Source organism: Ursus arctos, unplaced genomic scaffold (assembly GCF_023065955.2).
Source record: "Ursus arctos isolate Adak ecotype North America unplaced genomic scaffold, UrsArc2.0 scaffold_2, whole genome shotgun sequence".
NCBI lineage: Eukaryota > Metazoa > Chordata > Mammalia > Carnivora > Ursidae > Ursus > Ursus arctos.
In genome coordinates this window covers 69,611,738-69,628,052 of record NW_026622874.1, presented here as the reverse complement: position 1 = coordinate 69,628,052, position 16,315 = coordinate 69,611,738, and the positions used below count along the sequence as shown (strand labels likewise).

General features: G+C 55.1%; 1 protein-coding gene across 3 annotated transcripts in view; it reads left to right on the top strand.

The window, feature by feature from the left end:
* The first annotated feature begins 329 nt into the window (after positions 1 to 329).
* The window catches only part of PPL (periplakin), a 43,454-nt gene continuing 27,468 nt past the window's right edge, over positions 330 to 16,315 (top strand). For 2 of the 3 annotated variants that reach the window (XM_026520377.4, XM_026520379.4), the window contains exon 1: positions 331 to 579. In XM_026520377.4, the coding sequence (XP_026376162.2) occupies positions 518 to 579 (62 nt within the window). In that variant the 5' untranslated portion in view covers positions 331 to 517. Of the gene's footprint in view, positions 580 to 16,315 lie in introns of all 3 variants that reach the window. The other variant, XM_057315091.1, reaches the window with a different exon arrangement.

The following is a 16,315-nucleotide window of genomic DNA, read 5'->3' as shown; positions in this document are numbered from 1 at the left end:
CAGCTGAGAGCCAGGTGAGGGCTCTTAGCCAGGGGGCGCGCCAGGCCCGGGGAAGGGGGGCTGAGTGTGGGGCTGGGTGTGCCCGGGAAAGCGGCCTGTGCGCCCCGGCCCACCTGCCAGTCACTAGAGTGCGGAGGCCGGGGAGGGTGGGCCGTGTCCCAGCAGGTCTCGGTGTCCCAACCCCAGCCTAGGCTGGACACTCCACTCGGTCGGACCAGGCCTAGGGCGGGCGCCCAAGGGGCCTGGAAGCCCCGCCCTTCCCGTGGCCCCTCCTCCGGGAAGGTAAGCACCACCTTCTCCGGGAGCGGCTGGGAGAGCCGGAGGCCGGCGGGCGCCCCGCCCCCCGTGAGTAGTGACCGGTCGCCGCCGTCGCCGCGCTGCACTAGGGGTTGCTGCGCCGCCGCTCGCTCACCTGCGTCCGCTGCCCGCCCCTCAGTGCGCGCCGGGCCCGCCCGCCTCCCAGTGCCAGCCCGGCGCCGCGACCCGCCGCCCCCGCCCGCGCACCCCGAGCGCCACCATGAACTCGCTCTTCAGGAAGAGAAACAAAGGCAAATACAGCCCCACCGTGCAGACCCGGAGGTGAGCAGGCGCCACACGCCGCGCCCGGGACGCCCGCGGGAAACCAGCGCGCTGAGGGGCGCCCTAGGCGGGGAAACATAGCCCGGAGCGTGGGGGGAACGGCCTGGCCCGGAGAGCTGCAGGGGGCCCCCGAAAGCATGGCCCAGGGGGCGGGGAGCTGAGCCGGGCGTGCGCGGCAGGCGGGAACGCGTCTCCCGAGGGACACCCTTGAGCTGGCAAGCACTGCCGGGGTGGAAATGGGGATGGGCTGGGGGCGACCGAGGAGAAACATGATACTGGGCACTGGAGAGTTGTAGGAGCCAGGGAGCATTAACCTGGTCACCTAGAGGGCGGAGAACTGAGCTGGAAGTACAGGGGACTTCTGTGTCCCGGGGTCGCCCTTACGCTGGGGGTTCTCCTGAGACGGGAAGCACCGCAGGGGTGGACAGTGGTGTGTCGGGAGGACGCTACACCCAAGGCGGGGGCGCCGCAGGGGACTCAGGAAGTTTCGTCCAGGGGCTCACGGGGGAAGGGAAACTGAGCTGGGCGGGGGTGGGGGGCTCTCGCCAGCGCTTCTTGGAGAGCGCGCAGGTGCTCCTGGCTTGGTGGGGCTACAGGTGAGGGTGGTGCGTGGAGGGGCGGTGGTCTGTGTACCACCTGTGGCCGCTTTTCCCGGTACCTGCCAACCTGCCCTCCAGAGCTTCACCAAGAAAAACCCATGGGTGTGTGTGGGGTCGGTGGGTGGGGGGCACAGGCTGAGGCACCCCCCTTTCCCATGCCGGGGTTTGCGCGGTGGCTGGGCGTCATCGGAGCCTTCTTCTCACTGCATGACTTCCCAGGGGTGTGCCCCAGCCCAGAAACTGGCGGCGTGTCTGAGCCCCAGGTTCCCAGGGCGGCCTGGGAAGGGAATGACATGTCTTGATGTGTTTGCGTTGAGAGGGCAGCCCACGTCCGTTTTGATAAGCCTAATGTATTCATTTAATAACCGGTTTAGGGAAGCCTCTTGGAGATCCTGAGATTGAGGGAAGGGGTGGGACTATGACCCTTGCAAATATGAGGTGGGGGCTCCTGGCTAGGAGGGTGCACTTTACGAAGCTTCATTCAGGTGAGAGACTCAGCGAATTGCACTGCCCACCTGCCTGGGAGTATACACCCTAACACGCTCTCACAGTGATCCTCACTCCCGTACAGGCCCAGAAGAAGGTGAGAAGACTCTGGCCAGGGCCCTCATGGCACTCCGGTGGTCCAGCCCAGGCAGACCCCTCAGACAGGTGCAGGCAGGCGGGGGGCACTCCATTAGTGTGAGTTCTAGCTTTTAAAGAAACTGCACTGCCCTGTGATTTCAGGGTCCCCCATCTCTCCTTTGGACTGTTTCAAGCTCAGAGGCATTTATTTTCCCCTCCAAAGTACCCCCCTCCGCAGCCTCCCCAGGCTTTCACAACCCCAGAGATTGGGCAGGGCCCTGAATGGTGTTCCTCTGTGGCTGAGTCCAGCTGGCTCTCAAACCTAGCTGGGGTCCAGTCCAGTCCCTGAGCTGCTCCCTGGAGCATTGCACAATCGCATACTCTATGCCAGCCACGGAGGACTGTTCTGTTCTCTCCCCACCAAGACTCGGGCCCCTCCAGTCCTTCACACATGCACACGCCCACACACCAGGAGATGGGCCAGGCCTCACCCTGCCCTCTACCTCCCCCATCCCTCCAGACTTGAATCCCTCCAGCTCTCTATCTGGTCCCCCTAACAGAAGGTTGGACTTAACAAGGTTATGATGAAATCATACGAGCTGGGAGGGTCTTGGCTTTCCCAACAGAGGATAGGAAGGAAGGAATTCCCATCCTTTATAGCTGCATGGACTCCAAGGGCCTAGGGTGGCAAGAACTCAGGCTGTACCCCTCTCCTGCCCCCTTTCCCCTCCCTGCACACTTCTGGCCTAAGACAGCCACCCTCTGCCCTTGGCTGACAGCTATTGATCTCAGATCTCAGCTTTGAGGTTTTTTTCTCCAGGAAGCCTTCCCGATTCTCTCCCCAGGATGGGATGAGTGACTCTTCCTTCGGGCTCCATGGCCTGGCACAGACGCAGTCCTGAGTAGGAGCCAGGTGCTTCCCTACCTGATCTCATCAGACCAGTGCATCCCCCTGCCCCTTCCCCTTGGTTGAGACAAGTTCATGGACTGGGTTGTGGGTTGGGGGACAGCGTCTTGCCCCGTTCTCACAGCAAGCATCTTCCGAGGGTCACCTGGTACCTAGCACTCTCCTTGTAGCCCTAAGATACGATCACTGGTCGTGGGGGCACTGACCCTCAATCTTTCACCCTGAGTTTTGGGGGGGCCTCCTTTGTCTGAGGGAGGGTGGGGTTGCCAGCATGGCGAGGTGGGTGGGAGCTCTCCCCGAGAGCAGAATGCCTCCCTTCTGATTCCGGCTTTGCCACATTTGCTGTAGGCACGTCAGGGAATTGCTCTGAGCCTCAGCTTCCTCATCCGCAAAGTAGGCATGGTGCAAATACATGTCTCCAGCATGAGGTCCTGGGGAGAGCAAATGTGACACTGGACAGAATGCCCCTAGCACACAGAAAGTACCCAGACAGAGGGTCAGCATCACTGCCTTCAGCGGAGGGGACCCGGGACCCAGAAGCCAGGCAGCCACAGAAGAGCCCTGTGGAGAAAACCGCCCCTCCCTGTTTGTCCGCCTTTTAGCATCTGAAACTGGGGAGGGCCAGGACAGGTGAACCCCGCTGCTCCTGTCACCCTGGTTCCTAATAACAGGTGTGGGAGCTGATGTTCACACCTGAGCTAATGACAGGGTCAGGCCTGACAGTGCCAGTCACCGAGGATGAGCACTGGCGTCCAGCCCAGCAGGGAAGGTCTGGAGGGGACTTGCCCCCACCGTCCTGAACCCTGAACTATGGCTGAGAGTACAACCCCTACCGGCTGCCCCTTCCTGGTTATGGAACCCAGGGTGAGCTGCTTGGCCTCTGAGCTGGTGTTTCCTCCCCTGTAGAATAAGTGTAAGCATAGTTCCTGCTGGATGATATTGTTGGCATGAAGATTAAATGAAATAACACAGGGAAGGAGTTGAGAGTTCTAGAAGGTCTCAGTCTATGGCAGCTAGGATGATTATAACTATTGAACAAATGCAGATAATGCACCTACCATGTGCCTGGGATTGAACTGGATGCTGAAGGACAGGCTGTGCACTGCACAACTCCAGGGCCCCTGCTCCTGGGGGGTGGAGGAGACACTGACAATCTCCTTGTACTTGATGGAGTTATGCTTAGTTACTAGCAAGGTTACAGGACTGTGTCCTGGTGGTGGAACATAGAGCTTGATAGACGAGGTCTCTAGCCCATCAGCTCTGGTGCCCCTGACTGGTCTGAAGTAAGAGCTGTCAGGGTTTAGGGTGGAGACCTAGGAGATCAGGCAGGACTGCCTGGGAAGGTGTCCAACCTGTCATGAGGAGGAGTGGAATGGTTAAAATCCAGCTCTGGGGTTATGTTGAATTCTGCCTCCCTTTGATTTTGGCAAAGAAATTTGGCCTCACAGAGCCTCAGCTTCCTTGTCTGTAAAATGGGACTAATTTTGCCCCTCCACCCAGACCTGGGTCCCAGCAAGCACCCAGCAGCTTGGCCTCACCTCTCAACCTCACCTGGGTTGCTTCCTGCGGAATTGCCCCGTCTTAATGAGGAGGACCCTGTGTGGGAGGTCGGACCCAAGGCTTTAAGGGCTGGTTAAAAGGGTGCCTGCCCTCTTGGAAGCCGGCTAGGGTACCCCGTGCCTTTTGGTGGTTAAGAGCACAGAGTCTGATGTCAGCCAGGTGTGAGTTCAAGCCCTCTCTTTGCCTCGCCTGACTGTGTGACCTTGGGCAGGTCACTTAACATCTCTGAGTCTTAGATTATTCTTCTACGAAATGGGAGTGATGATAGCAACCCCCAGCTGGTGAGGTTGCTGGGTGCCCATCCCCAGACCCGGCTCAGCAGTGATTGCTCAGTAAACTCTAGCAGCCGGTACCAATAAGCACACACTATTAAGGGTAAGGATAGTGTTCAGCTCAGAGCTGACCAGGCAGCTGGCCTTCTCTTCCCGGGTGGGGCAGGACATCAGCCGACTCTCATCCATTCACCTCAACATTCATGGGGCCCCCACCTTAAGTAGATCCATGGAGATACACCTGTGCTTTGATCAGTGACAGCCAGAAGGCCTGAACAATTTGGGGAGGGTTCTGCATCAAAGCCCACCTCCCACCACATGGGGGACTTGGACTGGAGTGATCCACCGAGCTATTTCTCAAGCACCTGCTGTGTGCCCAGCACGGCCTTGTTTGCGGCGGCGTCTTATTCCGACACCCTGCCAGCCAGGCTGGTGTTGGTGTCTCATTTCACAGAGGGTAACACTGAGGCCAAGAGTAAAGGCACTCACCTCAGGCTCATAGCTCACAGGTGGCCGATGCTGGTGGCCCAGGAGCCCTTGGGAAGGGAAACTAGGTCTTCCCACCCACACCTGGGTCTGGTGGCAGCTGTCTCCAGGGACTGCCCCAGGCCAGATGGTGGAGTCACTGGCTTTTGTATTCCCTGACTCCGCCCCAGCAATCCTGTCTGCTTCCCCTCTCTCTGGCTTTGCCCTCACTTGCCCAGTTCTCCTCTTGGCAGAGGGAAGACCTGATAAATTAGATTCAGAACGGAACAGCACTGAACCTTTAGAATGGCTGCTAATGGTGGCATTTCAAGCTTGTCAGGGGCAATCATCTGGGGACAGGAAGTTTTGGGGGGAGAGCCTTAGCTCAATTCATACCATTTAGGCAATACCCTAAGGAGGGTGAGAGGCACCCAGAGGGGCCTGGGCATTGGGGAGAAACTGCCTTTAAGAGCATTCCAAGTCTCCTTGTCAAGGGAGGAGGGCCTGGGCTTCCCAGCTCCCTTCTACTCCATGCAGGGCCACCTGCCACTCTCCTGGCTTGCCTGCCCCAGCCTGTCTCTGGAGGGGGAAAAGGGAAATGGCCTCTGGTCTTTGTTCTCTCTGCTTTTGGTGGGCCTTCTGTGTTTCAGCCTCCTGAGCCTGGGAAGGGAGGCCCCTGGTGCCCCAGGCAGGAGGTTGCTGTCTGCAGAGGCCAGCCCTGCATTGTCCTCTGGTTTGCCTTGCTTATCCTTGCCTAGCTAGCAGCCCATGCCCTCTTGCCTGCATACTTGCAGTAGCCTCTTCACAGTTCCTGCTTCCACCCTGACACCTTAGTCCTTTCTCCCCATGGCTGCCGGGGAACTCTTTGCAAGATGCAAATCCGATCCTGTCCCCTGCTGCTTAGCCCTTGCCCCTGGGTTCCCTTTGCTCTCAGGCCCTGGTTGCTGCAGCCCTGCACAGGTGTGCCCCTCACCCTGTCCTTTCCACATTGCATCCGACCACGTGGCCTTGGCCCATACTGTTCCTCCTGCCTGGAATGCTCTTCCCACCCCTCTTGGCTCATTTCTTTTCGTCTTTCTTGGTTGGTCTCTGTTCCTTAGGCCCTCTCTAACCTCTTGTCTTGCCCATCTCCTTGGTCCTTATCCCAGTAGCCATTTGACTCTAACCCTTTGACCAGATGGTGATGGATTTCTCCCCACCAAGAGACTGGCTGGTATAGCATATGCGCTGAATAAATGCATGAATGAATGAATGAACGAATGAGGGTGAGCCATGGAGGACTGCTAAGATTCTCTCCCTCCTTAAATCCCTCACAAAACACACACTGGTGCGGGGACACACACACACACACACACACACACACACACACACTGACCAGGAAGGTGGGGGCGGGGGTTGGGGGGGGCAGAATGTGAGGGCCTGAACAGAGAGTGCCACTGACCCCTGTCTTCATCCAGCCACCTTCTGTGTGCTCAGTAAACAGGCAGCAGCGATGCAGGGTGGTAAGTGCTGAGACAGTGGAGGCCGCGGGGCCCAGAGCTGGCAGAGGGCTCCTGGAGGACCTGTGGGAGGTGGGTGGATGAAGCGAGCCCGGAGGGGCAGGAGGCGGGGTAGGCAGGCATCCATGCTCATAAGCCTGAAAAGTCATTGGTGAACAAAGTTAATGAAGGAGACAGAGTACATTTATGTATGTTTTAAAAAACATTCGTACAAAGCAATACGATGTTTCTGGAGGCAGACACAAGGATGTAGTGGAAAGCCTGAAATGGGCTTAGGAGGAAACCAGCAGCTCCCGAATTACCCTCCCCCAGAGGAGGGGGCGGAAGGGATAATGAACGATAACATTATATTTCTTTGTCAACAAAATCCACAGCAAATATGGCAGCATGGGAACATCAGCCAAGTCTTGGTGGTAGGATTCTTTCCTGGACTTTTCTGCATGCTTGAGCTAGATCGTGAGTTTTCAGGTCTTTTAAAGTGAGGAGGGGGATGGGCAAGGAGAGCTGGCAGCAGGGACAGCGTGCGCTGGAGCCCGGAAGGGAGCCTGGTGTTCTGTGTCTCAGAGTCCAGTCAGTAGTGGGAGAAGCAGCCTTGGGGAGAAAGAGGAGGGGAGCCCGGGACAGACAGGTCCTGAGGCCAGACAAGCACGACTGGAAGGCAAGCAGGACGGTTTGGGATCAGGAGACACAGATGGAAAGTCTCAGGAAGGCAGCAGGGGTACTGGTACTTGTATGAACATACAAGAGGCTCAAGGTTGAGTCCTGGCTTGGAGTGGCTCCCCTAAATTATGATTTTGTTGCGTTTCTTGGGTAATACTACCCTGATCTCTCTCTTTCAGGTGGGGCTCAGAGTTTCAGTAGCCTGCCCAGAGACTCTGAATTGCTTTCACACGGGCGTTCTGAGCTGGGAGCGGGCACGCTGGCCACCAGAGTGTCCCAGCTGGCCACCTGAACCCCCCTTTCCCGGGCGAAGGGTTTGTTAGGTCTTATAACTGCACACCAGCTGCCCCCTGGCCAGCAGCTCCATCTGTGCCCGCTGACCCCAGAAGGCTGCATGGCTGCAAGAAAACTGTCATGTGTAGAATTCCTTGCTGCCCCAGCGGCCTGGGCTCGGATTTCAGATTCATAGCTTTTCTGGTTTTTACTTCTCCGTCCTGGGCTTGGGGACATAGTGGTTCCAACTGAAAGTTGAGGAAGGATTCTGAGTTTGTGCCAGGAGCTGAGAGGTCTCAGTCCTGCAGCCCCAGATCAGGGGCTTGACTTTTCAAGTATAAAATGGGCAACCAAACCCCACTGTTGCTGAGGGGGCAGCCGAGGCCCAGGGGCAGGAACAGAGGGCATGCTGGGTGAAGTAGAAAGAGCCTGAGTTTGGGAGTTGCAGACCCGCCCTTCGGGCCCAGCTGTGCCACTTGTCAGCTGTGCTGCAGCCACATTCCCACCCTTCTCTGGGCTTAAGGAGGGCAGTGACTTTGAGTGCTGTGCAATGACTCCCATCCCCCTAAGAACAGTTCCAGCCACACGTAGCACTCAGTAAACAGTGGCGGCAGGTCTCTCTTGAATCTGTGAATTGGAGGAGTGTGAGGTGGTGGAGAATACTGGAGAGAATGGGTGTGCAGCACCAGGGACGTAATAGGTGCTTAACATATGGAGCCTGACACTCCTGGTCTTGAATCCAGAATGACGTCCTGACACCTGGGGGCACCGAGATTGGCTTGCGCCCCGTTTAAACCTTGCAAAAATCTTTTAAGATTAGCCCTGGTGTTACCCAAGGCAGCTTGAACTTCTGCGTGTGGGTAAGGAGAGCCTGAGAGCACACGCCTGACATGGGCCTGGAGGTAGGGTGGCTTTCCTGGGCTTTCCTGGGCGGAAGATTAGGCGGTGAAACGGATCTGTAGTTACTATACCAGCAATCTTCTCTGTTTAGGATGTACTTCCCCAGGATTAATAGCTGGGTGTGTAGGATTTTACTGTCTAATTACCATGGAAGTTTCTAGTAAGGAGAGTATCAGTCAATTCACCAATCAATCTGGTATTTACTGGATGCTTCCTGTGTACTGCTTTCTTACAAGACTTCCTTCCTGTAAAGATCTGGGGATTCCTCCTCAATCTTCTCCCCTAAACCCTGTGACACATTACCGTGATTCGTTTCTGGGTTCCCAGCCCTGGCTGCACGTCAGACTTGTCTGGGGAGTTTAAAAGTGATGTCCAGGCCCTGTCACAGACCGATTAAGTCAGAATCTCTGGGCTGGGGCCCACGCTTCAGTCTTTGGATATGTAGCCAGGGGTGTGAACCCCACATTTACACTGATTACTTTGATCCGTCTTGTCCTTGAGGTGCACACACTTTGCTTTCCCTTTGCTGTAGCAGCTGCCTGATCTTTTGTGCCATATTCCTTTACTCTCAGCGTTCCTGTATCATTCTGTTTCAGGTATGTGTCTTATAAAAGGGCACAGAGCTGGCTTTCATGTTGTGTTTGTATTCTCACCTGAGAGTCTTCTCTTTTAACAGAAGAGTTTGACTCATTTATGTTTATTGTAATAACTGATGTGTTTGGACCTTCCCCTGCCATGTTAGCTTGTGTTTCCTATTTATCATGCTTTCTCTTGTGTTTCTTCTTTTTTTTTTTTTTTTTTAGATTTTATTTATTTATTCGACAGGATAGAGACAGCCAGCGAGAGAGGGAACACAAGCAGGGGGAGGGGGAGAGGAAGAAGCAGGCTCACAGCAGAGGAGCCTGATGTGGGGCTCGATCCCGTAACGCCAGGATCATGCCCTGAGCTGAAGGCAGACGCTTAACCGCTGTGCCACCCAGGCGCCCCTCTCTTGTGTTTCTTTTTGGCTCTTTTCCTGCATTTTATTGGGTCAAACTATATTTTCACAATTAAGTTAGGGTATAAAGCCTGAATGGGGACAGAGTGGATGAAAATACCCTAACCCAGGCAATCTGAATCTTTGCAATTATAGTCATTGGGGTGTTTTTCTTCATCCTACTTACTAGGTTATAAACCTTTGGGTGCCTGGGTGGCTCATTTGGTTGGGTGTCTGCCTTTGGCTCTGCCTTTGGACATGACCCTGGGGTCCTGGGATCAAGTCCCATGTCGGGCTCCCTGCTCAGCAAGGAGTCTGCTTCTCCCTCTTTTCTCTGCCTGTTGCTCCGTCTGCTTGTGCTTGAGCCGCTCCCCCCATCAAATAACTAACTAACTGACTAAATAAATAAATAAATAAAATCTTTAAAAAAATAAACCTTTGGATTTACCTATCTTTGGGGGAGGGTGCCCTTAATTCCAGGCCCTGCATAGGTTTGGAGTTCAATAAACAAGTGTTGGATTGAGCAGACGTTTGATAGCATGTTAACAACTCCTGTCTCAGGGGTTGGTAATGGAGAAGCGGCTGTCCCCAGGGCCTGTAAGAGGGGCAGAAAGATGACAAGGAGTTGGGGGTGGGGGTGAAAGTTTTTTCGGCAGTGACTATCTAGAAAATGGCCGGGGTGACAGCAGGCACTAGTCCAGTGGCCCCAGGCAAGTTGCACCCCCTCCCAGCTTCAGTCTGTTCCCTGGGAGCAATAATAGTACCAACCTGCAGGGGTGGTTATGAGGATCAAAGTGGAAACATGTGTCAGGCGTTGGGGCAGGGTACAGCCCGGGGAGGTGTTCGCTCTGTGCTGATTCCTTTCCCCAAAAGGCCTGCTCAGAGGGACAGATAGGGATCCCCTCATGGTGGCATCTTAGGAAAACAGCTGAGTCACTTGCCACCACTATTACTCAACTACTGGGATAAATTGTACCCAGGCAGATGCCAGCAAGATGTAAATCACTGGGCCTCCCCTGAGTGGCGAACGCCTTGCTGCTTCGTCCTGTCTCCCCAGTGTCTCCCTGTCATTTTGTGGATTGGTATTAATGTCACCCTTGTTCTGAGAAGGTGGCTCTGGAGCCTGTTCCAATCCTGGCACCACCACTTCCCAGCTGTGTGACCCTGGGTGCGTTTCTCATCCCCTCTAAGCTGCAGTTGTCTTCATCTGGAAAATGGGATAGGAATTGGGGCCATGCTTTCAAAAGTCTGCTCAGTTCAATACCTATTTATTGAGCCCCAAACCCATGCAGGGTCTGGAATTAAGGGCAACAAAGAGCCCCCTGAAAGATGAGTGCATCCTGGGGCGCCTGGGTGGCTCAGTTGGTTGAGGAGCCGACTCTTGGTTTTAGCTCAGGTCATGATCTCGTGGTCGTGTGATCAGTGAGATCCAGCCCCAGGTCAGGCTCTGTGCTCAGTGTGGAGTCTGCTTCAGATTCTCTCTCCCTCTCCCACTTGGGCTCTCTTTCTCTCTCTAGAACAAATAAATAAATCTTAAAAAAAAAAAAAAAAAAGATGAGTACGTCCTTATTGTCCAAAAGTTTATAGTCTAATAGGCAGGATTAAGAAAAGTGCCCATTGGGGGCACCTGGCTGGCTCAGTTGGTGTAGTGTGGGACCTCTTGATCTCAAGGTTGTGAGTTCGAGCCCCACATTGGGTGTAGAGATTACTTAAAACCAAAATCTTAAAAAAGAAGTGCCCAATGACTGTAAGGGTACCTTTCTCCCAGGACTGCAAGATTTCAGTGGATCTTGTGAAGGGGCTGAGGGGGTGATAGGTACCTAGCAGGTGCTCTCAGTGTTTAGCAATCATTTCCTGAGTGCCTACTGTGTGTGCCTTTGTGTCTGGGACAGGACAGATGTCTGGGAGGGAGGGACAAAAGAAAATGGGGGCGGAGGTCCACCTAGCACCAGAGGTAAGCCTCCCAGCAGGTCTGGATGTCCCCAGAGAGCTGCTCCTGCCCTGGCTGGCCCTAGAGGCAGGCAGGACCTAGAAGAGGATGACCCTGGCCAGCAGGCAGCCAGGCCCCTGTTCTGGGCTCTGGGAAGGGTGAGGCTGGTTCTTGGGAGAGGTGTGCACTCCTATGCATTCCAGACATTCCAAAGCTGACGGCTTCTGCCCACCCTTACCCTGCTCCCGTGCACACCCAATGAAACAGAATTAACCCCCAAAGGGAGGGACGGTAAACGTGATCAAGGGCAACGTGGGGACTGACTCAGGCCTGGAAGGCTAGGTGGTCCAGGCCGAGGAGGAAGGGCAGTTCCCACTAGAGGAGACTTGTGCCCACCACTTCCTGTCTGTACACACAGAGAAAGTTGAGTTATGACTGTTGGGGGACAGAGCAGTTCTAGGCAGGCAGGGACAGCTGGGGACAGGGTCTTATGGCAGGGCTGCAGCACCCCTCTGGGGGTGTGATCTCTGCCCCAGACTGGCAGGTCCTGAAAGAGGCCAGGGCAGGAAAGAGGCTGTTCTCCCAGCCTGAATGGAGGGATGGCGGGGAGCGAGCCAAATGCCCCTGGCTCTGCCCTGTGGGCAAAGATGTTGCAGCTCTTGGGGCCTGGGAAAGGGCTTTGGGCTGTGGTTTACGTGCCCCGGCCCTCTGCACCCAGGTACCATGCTCTGCTGGGTGCAGCTGAGAGCCCTGGAATGTTTTGAAGTCAGGCAGCCAGGAATCTGTAAACCAGACCTGGCCTTGGGGCAGGTGTCTGGACAACCTGTGTAGGTCTGGTGGGAGAGTAGCAGAGAGCAAAAGAGATGATCATTTATTGAGGGTCCCTAGGTACCAGGTTCTGAGCAGGACCACTAGATACTCTGAGCATCCATTGCCTTTATTGTGGCAGAACCGATGGGCTTAGAGCAAAGTGGCCGGAAGCCACAGAATCCCGTAAAACTGCGCCGTTCTACTTGGGAACCACGAGGTACGTGAGGTGTGCTTGGAGCAAGCTGAGATGTGCTGTAAGTTAAAACTACATGCCAGGCTTCAGAAGACATAATATGAAAAAGGAACGTAAAATATCGCATTAATAATGTTCTGTCAACTACCTGTCAAAATAATTTCTTAGCTATATTAAGTTAAATAACATAGCGTGTAAAAATTAAGTTCACCTGTTTCTTTTGACTTTTTTCATGTGGCTGCTGGAAAAATTTAAACCGCGAACGTGGCTTACAGCCTCTTTCTACGGGACAGCTGTGGCCTTGAACGCAAAGCGACATAGTATGAGCCCCCACTTGGGGACGTTTCCCACCTATGAAATGTGTCATTTTGTTTGCCACTCCCCAAGTAGACACCATAACCCTATTTATGGATGAGGACCTTAAGGTCGGTAGGAGAAACCGCACGTTTGGTTACGCCAGACACCGGCGCAGCTCATTGCACTGTTGCTGGGATGAGCGTCACGTTGGCGCAGTCCTGAGCCTTGGCCATGTGACTGCCACATCCAAAGTGGTTTACAAGGATTATCTCCTGAATTGTCTCAACCCTCTGGGGTGGGACAGATTCTTATCACCATTTCACAGGCGAGCAAATAGGCAGAGAGAGGCTAAGGAGCCTGCCCAGGTCAAAGCAACACCAGCCCCTGTGTTCTTTCCCTGTGCCAGGATGACTCAGTTTCCCTCCCTGCAGGCAGGAGAGAAAGGAAAATGGCCCAACTGGTTCAGCATGACTTGGGCACGGAGAGCTGAAGGCAGCAAGGGGGGGCTCTCGCTGCTAGCTGGAGGGTTGGCCATCGTGGTGTCCTGGAGGGCCTGGGTCTCTCCTGGAGGTAGGAGGCTGGGAAGCAGGTCCTTCCGGTGGCTGCTGAGCTTGGGAAGGAGATAGACTGAGTGGGTCAGCTGGGCATGCAGTTACTAAGCCAAGTCTTAGCCGGGGTGGTCCTGGAGGTGATTCACACACAGAGACCCACCCCGAGTCCCAGCTGGTAGAAGGGCCCTGAGGCAGAAAAGACTGGGCATGGGGGTGAGGTCTGGGGGTCCTGTGGGCCATGGGCAGGAGTGTGAGCTCTATTCTCAGAGCATTTGGGAGCCCTGGCAAGTTGGAGGCCAGAAAGCGGTAAGATCAGGTTGCATTGTTGAAATGTGCGGAAGCTGCCTGGGGGCAGCGAGGGTCTGGGCACGAGGAGACAGTTGGGGGTGGCTGTTGCACTGGTCCAGGTGAGAGGTAGCAACCTTGATCAGGTTGAGACCTTAGGGCAAAGGGAGGATGGAGGCACAGGAGCTCTGCTCCCAGGTGGAACCGGGGAAGGGAAAGGCAGGGATCTGGGGCGGTTCTGGGGCTCTGCCTGGACAGCCAGGTAGACGGGCCCTCCCTGCCCTTCCTGCCCTCCCGCTCTGCGGTTTCCCTCCTACAGATGGGGGAGAGTTCCCAGGACAGCCGAAATCCTGCGGTGGAAACACACCATAGCCTTCAAATCCCAAACCTGGTTCTAAGCCCAAACCCAAGACCAGGCCTGGGATCCGAGTCCTCCCAGCAGCCTCACTACCTATGTATGTACACCAGCCTCTCCCTGCAGGGATTGGAGGAGACGTTTCCAAATATTGACGTTACTTGCAAATTTCCCATGCCTGGGCGAGGCGACAGCCGCAGGAAGAAGTCAGAGCAAGTCTTGGCTTGTGTGAGGATCAGTGTGAATGGTGTGGTGGCCTGGGGTCTTTTTCTTTTTCTTTTTTTTTTTTTTTTTTTTGAGCTCGCCAATGCCAGTGGGTTCTGCCATCAGGCCTCAGCTGCTGGCTTTTATCATTTCCTTAAAAGGAGCCCGGATCCCTGGATAGTGACCCCACGTGGAACCAGAGAGCCTGGGCTCTCCCATACAGCAGCGCGCTCTTATGTAAGCCCTGGCCAAGCCCTGTGGCATGCATATTGTGACTGACAGATGGGGAAACTGAGGCTCAAAGAGGCTAAGGAATTCACAGCTTAGAAAGGACTGAGTCAGGATTCAAATGCGGGCCAGCTGCCTTCTGTCTGGGTGCTTGACCATCAGGCCACACTGCCCCTCCGGCTGGGGAAAAGGGCAAGGAGCACCTGCACAAAATTAAAGCAGGAAGAGGTGGGCAGCAGGATGGGGGTGGGTGAGGGTCCCCTGAGATGCCTGTGTTCTCTTTTCCTGCCCACATACTCCATCTGTGGTGTCTAGCTGGCAGATGCCACCTCTGTCCCCACTAGTCTGGACGGCACCCCTGCTGGCCCGCTGACCAGCTCCCCACATTGCTGCTGACCTCCCGGGCTTGAGTGGCCACCAGCAGAGTGGGTTGGACTGTGGTTATTGAGTTTCTAACTCCTGGTGATAGAATGGGGTACCTGATGCCATTGAAAGCTCTCAGGCTCTCTCCCTGCGGTTCCAGGGCTCCGAGAATATCCTGCGACACAAAGAGGCACCTGTTCCAGGCTGGCGCCTGCAGGCTCAAACCCAAAAGGCCCTTGTTTGTCCCTTAGTGTGTCCTCAAGCCCAGCCTAGGGCTCTGATGAGATGCCAGGCAGCCCCTGGGCGGCCTGCACCCCATTTTTCCCTCATGCCTACAGTCTCATATGCAGATGGGGCCATGTAAACAGGGTTTTTTGGCATACCTTGGACAGGACCCTGGGCCTCCTGGGCCCATGCGAGACCCTGGCTTCCTCAGCCCAGGAGAAGAAAATGAGGGCTGATTCTCTGGAGAAACGGGCCCAAATCTGCCTGTGACCCCTCCAACCTGGCTTGTGCAACCCACACAGCAGCACCTGGGCTGGGCTGGGCCGAGGGGGCCGTCGTGGGGACAGCGAGTCCCGAGTTCCACCAGCTTCTACCAGGTGGGGTCTTGGGTCACGGCGCCCCATCTCCTCTCTGCCTGTCCACAGGTGGGTGTCCTAGATGCCATTCCCATCACCAAAATGTCCTGTAGGGGTTTGCTGGAAAACCCAGAAATCTGGAAGGAAACTTTAAACTTGTTTAAACTATAAACTTGTTTCTAATTCCCCAGTTTTTCCCTAATGTCCTTTTTCTGATCCAGGACCCCACGTCGCATTCAGTGGTCCCGTCTTCTCAGGCTCCTCCAGGCTGAGGGTAACTCAGTCTTATCTTTCGTGACCTTGACACCTCTGAAGAGGGCTGGTCAGGTGTTCTGTAGACTGTCCCTCGATTCCTGCTTGTCTTCTGGCTCCTAGCCGTGATATGGAGGTCATATACTCAGAAGGGTTCCAGGGAGGCCATCTTGCGTCCTCCTTGGTCCCTGGTATCAGGTGTTCCGCCGTGTTGATATGTCTTCCCCCCCTGGGGATGTGAACCTTCTGTCCTCTCCACTGTGAACTTACTGATTTTCAGAAGACACCTCTTTTACAGGACCAAGCACCCCTGGCAAGCAGGAGCCCACAGGCAGAACCCCACACACAGCTCGGGGAGCCACATAAGGGCTCAGGTGCATTGTGAATGGTACCCCCTGCGGGGACTACAAGTGCAATGAATACGTGTTGTGTGAATGAGCGGTCATCCTCAACACGTGTGAGGCCCCTACAATGCGCAGGGAAATTCTAGGTCCTTCACCCAACAGTATTTGTTGGATGTCTCCTACGTGCCCCGCACTAGTTAGGCATGGTGACACCATGGACTTTCCACTTGTGAACCTAAATGATCTCTAATCTGCTGTTGGGACTCCAGACGCTGCCCTGAACCTCCAGCTCAGTCCTTGACCCCCGAAGTGGTCTTTGAAACTCAATTCAGGTGTTTCTAGAAGTGCCCCTGGCCTCTCCCCCACCCACCTCACTTAACTAAGTGGGATGGACTATTCCCATTTTACAGATGGTAAAATGGAGGTTCAGAAACATAAAGTAGCTCCTCCAAGGTTTGAACCTTGTCTGACTCAGGCACCAGCTGCCTCCTGTCTGACCTTGGGTAGGTGCCCTTTGCTTCTGAGGGCCTCGGTTTGCTCATCTGTGTGATGAGCAGGTGGGGCTGGATGACTTCCAAGCCACCTTCTAGTACCAAAGGCCACTTGCCGTGAGAACCTCTGTGCTAAACTTCTGAGTAAGTGGAGGGGGGCCGGGTGTGCCTCTCTTC